The 2,939-nt window shown below is 39.9% G+C and overlaps 1 protein-coding gene across 8 annotated transcripts in view; it reads left to right on the plus strand.

Moving 5' to 3' along the window:
- The window catches only part of LOC103458078 (MAM domain-containing glycosylphosphatidylinositol anchor protein 2-like), a 202,698-nt gene that overhangs the window by 132,698 nt on the left and 67,061 nt on the right, over positions 1–2,939 (plus strand). For all 8 annotated transcript variants that reach the window (XR_532533.2, XM_008398635.2, XM_008398638.2 and 5 more), the window contains one exon: positions 1,240–1,512. Coding sequence is in view for 7 of the 8 variants with exons in the window: in XM_008398635.2 (XP_008396857.1) it covers positions 1,240–1,512 (273 nt within the window). In the remaining variant the exon portion in view is untranslated. The remainder of the gene's footprint in view (positions 1–1,239; positions 1,513–2,939) is intronic.

Genomic DNA, 2,939 nt, shown 5'->3' on the forward strand with positions numbered 1-2,939 from the left:
GAGAGAGAGAGAGAGAGAGAGAGAGAGAGAGAGAGAGAGAGAGAGAGAGAGAGAGAATGTGTTAATGACAGGTATTAACTTAGAACACTTCGTAGAATGGCACTTTATAAAGTTTGGTCCATTTACTTGTATTAGCATACTGGCACATAAGCCACATTCAATATGGCGGATGCTGTGACGTATCACAGCAACGGGCCAACCCGCTCCCTCACCCTAACCCCATCCCTACAATTTTGGACATCTCCCTTGTTTAGGCATCTTCTCTATCTCTAGTATCTCACTGGACAGCCTAGTCAAAAACTCTACAACTAGCTCTCCTAGAACAACTGCATTTCCAGTCGCCATCCTTTTCAATCCCTTCCTTGCTTCATCCTTACTAAGCCACTTCCTGGTCCACTGTGTCAGCTTCTTTTCATCTTTGTTCTGTCTCATTTTTTCCATTCAACTTTTTGAAGTACTCTTACTGGGATCTTTCTCTAACMCTTTTTGTAATCCTTCTCTCCCTCTTTATTCTCCAGGCTAGTCTAGATACTTCTACCTTCACTTTACGCTATCTGCCTGTACTCTTGGTGACTCTCAGTTAGCTCCTCTTTGAAAACCACATAACTTTCTTCCTTTTTCAGCTTTCACCAGTTTGTCCTTGGTTCTGTATTTGTCTTCATTTTTCTCACCCTAATTCTCTTCACCTCACCATCTTGTATTGGCTGGCAACCCTCTCACCTACCACAGTCATTCAGGATCATCAAACGTGTGCTCTCACAGCAGTGCCGACATTTCCATGGAGCTCCTCTGTGGAGCTTCAAGGGTTAGCTCCAAGCCGAGCTTCTGCCTCTCAAGCACTCCTGCCCCCTCGTTCCCCACTCAACTCCTTCAGATCAACAACAGCAGCAATTAGCAAACACCTGGTGGAAGTGCACATCTGCTGAGCTCATCATACAAATTACTTAGTAGTGCAGCCCTAAGAAGATTGTTAAAGGTTTAATGAATAAACATTGAGATGACGTGCTGAAGGTAGAGTTTCAGAAAGACCACCAACTTCTTAAAGAAACAGAGGTCAATTTTAAGGCATTGATTTTCAATGTTAATGTTTTCAAAGAAATGTTTGATTAATATACAGCATTTTTATAACAACTGAAGTTGTAGTTACTTTGGTGTGTCATAAAATAGCACTATGTGCCTGGAAAATACATAATATTGCCCTTTTAATAACTAGCTATGATGTTCTTCTCTGTATTTCAGTCACTCCGACTGTGAAGCCGGTTTACACAGAGGTACGTCAGGCACTTGGCCGAGCATTCAGCCTCACCTGTAACTTACTGCAAGCTTACCCAGCTCACCATCTGCAGTATGAGTGGAAACTGGGCTCACGCCTGCTCACTGTTGGTCAGTTTAGTGACCAGAGCCATGACACCAGTTACCATGTTAAAGCTCTGAACCGAGAAGGCTACGGCGAGTACACCTGTGACATCACCAATGAAGCCGGTTCAGGCCGGTGCACCTTCCTACTTACAGGTGAGTTAGTTTGAATGATACGATTATAAGTTTTTAATAAAATATGACGGTGTGTAGGGATGGTGCGATAAGCACAATACATTAAAATGAGTCTATTATGAAATGAGGGTGAGAATTCTCAGGTGCTTGCTTGTTTGTTTTTGTGGTGTCTCTCGTTCTACCAGATATTGGATGACAAACAGCTTCACTCTGGCACATCAATTGACGTCTCCCCTCTTGTTTTCTTACAGTAATGGGCTTGGCATATGTGGAGCAAAAAACAGTAGCAAAAAGTGTCAGTTTTCTATTATTCGGGACGAACACAAAACATGGGATGTGAGAGCGACAGCACGGACAAAAAGTTCAACTTTCTTGTGTGTCGAGAAAAGTCGAGCTCATCCCACTTCCCCATGCTGGAGATTAGTTTAATAGTAATAATAAATAAAATTACCTTAAAATTAATTACACAGGTGACATCAAGACCCAACAGTAGAGTCAGACGGTAATAAAATGAATCTGGTTGTGTGTGTTGTTATTGTGTCCTGCCATCTTTGCTTTAATTCTACTTTTTTCTATTTAATCATAAAAAATCAAAGTCAGGCAGAAAGAGAGTCATGGAACAGGAAGAGCTGGTTTCCTGAAGAAAAGGGGAAGTTTCCAGTTTGTATCAGTCTAAAAATAGTTCAGACCATTCCTTATTTTAAAGCATTAAAGGTTTTTAAAGAATAAAATCTAAACGTTTTGAGAGATTGGATAAAACCCAGAGTAAAATACTTAAATTAATGACTTATAATTGGGCCAATAATTAATATTGGTTTAACCAGTGGTTGATGTTGATTTGATTATAAGAATATTTACGCTTACACTTACACTTGTGGAAGTACTTACAGGTGAAACAAGAAACTGTAACTTGGTATCAGATAATTAGAATAATGGATTATTCTTGGTTTCTTTTCAGAAATGTCTGTAATAACTCACATTATGATTATAATAAGAGTAACTAATAAGTTATGGTTATTATAACATTATAAATGAATGTTAAATCAGAGAAACTAAAAGGTTATAAATGTGATTTTGACATTGAACTTGAAAAGGTGTAAAATGTTGTAACTGTAATTAAAGGTCACTGATGTGTTGAAGGTAGATGGTAGGTGAAAGGTCAGGGGAAAAGAGGAACTGATAGGAGAGCGGAGATGACCAAGGCCTTATTGCTAAACTTCAACTTTTCTAAGAAAAGAGAACAGACATCAGGTCATGAGGTCTCCAAGGTGATGGATATGAGATCATCTGTCCAAGCAGTCAGCCAATGAGAGGCACAGCAACAARGCTAGCCAATGTAAACGCACCAAAAGGTGGATAAACCCTTTATAAGGTGGGTGCAAAAGAGGAATCTTTGGTTGGATCCTTCAGGCAGCTTCGAGCCAAGACGGAGATGGACAAAGAACTCT

Source organism: Poecilia reticulata, linkage group LG22 (assembly GCF_000633615.1).
Source record: "Poecilia reticulata strain Guanapo linkage group LG22, Guppy_female_1.0+MT, whole genome shotgun sequence".
Lineage (NCBI taxonomy): Eukaryota > Metazoa > Chordata > Actinopteri > Cyprinodontiformes > Poeciliidae > Poecilia > Poecilia reticulata.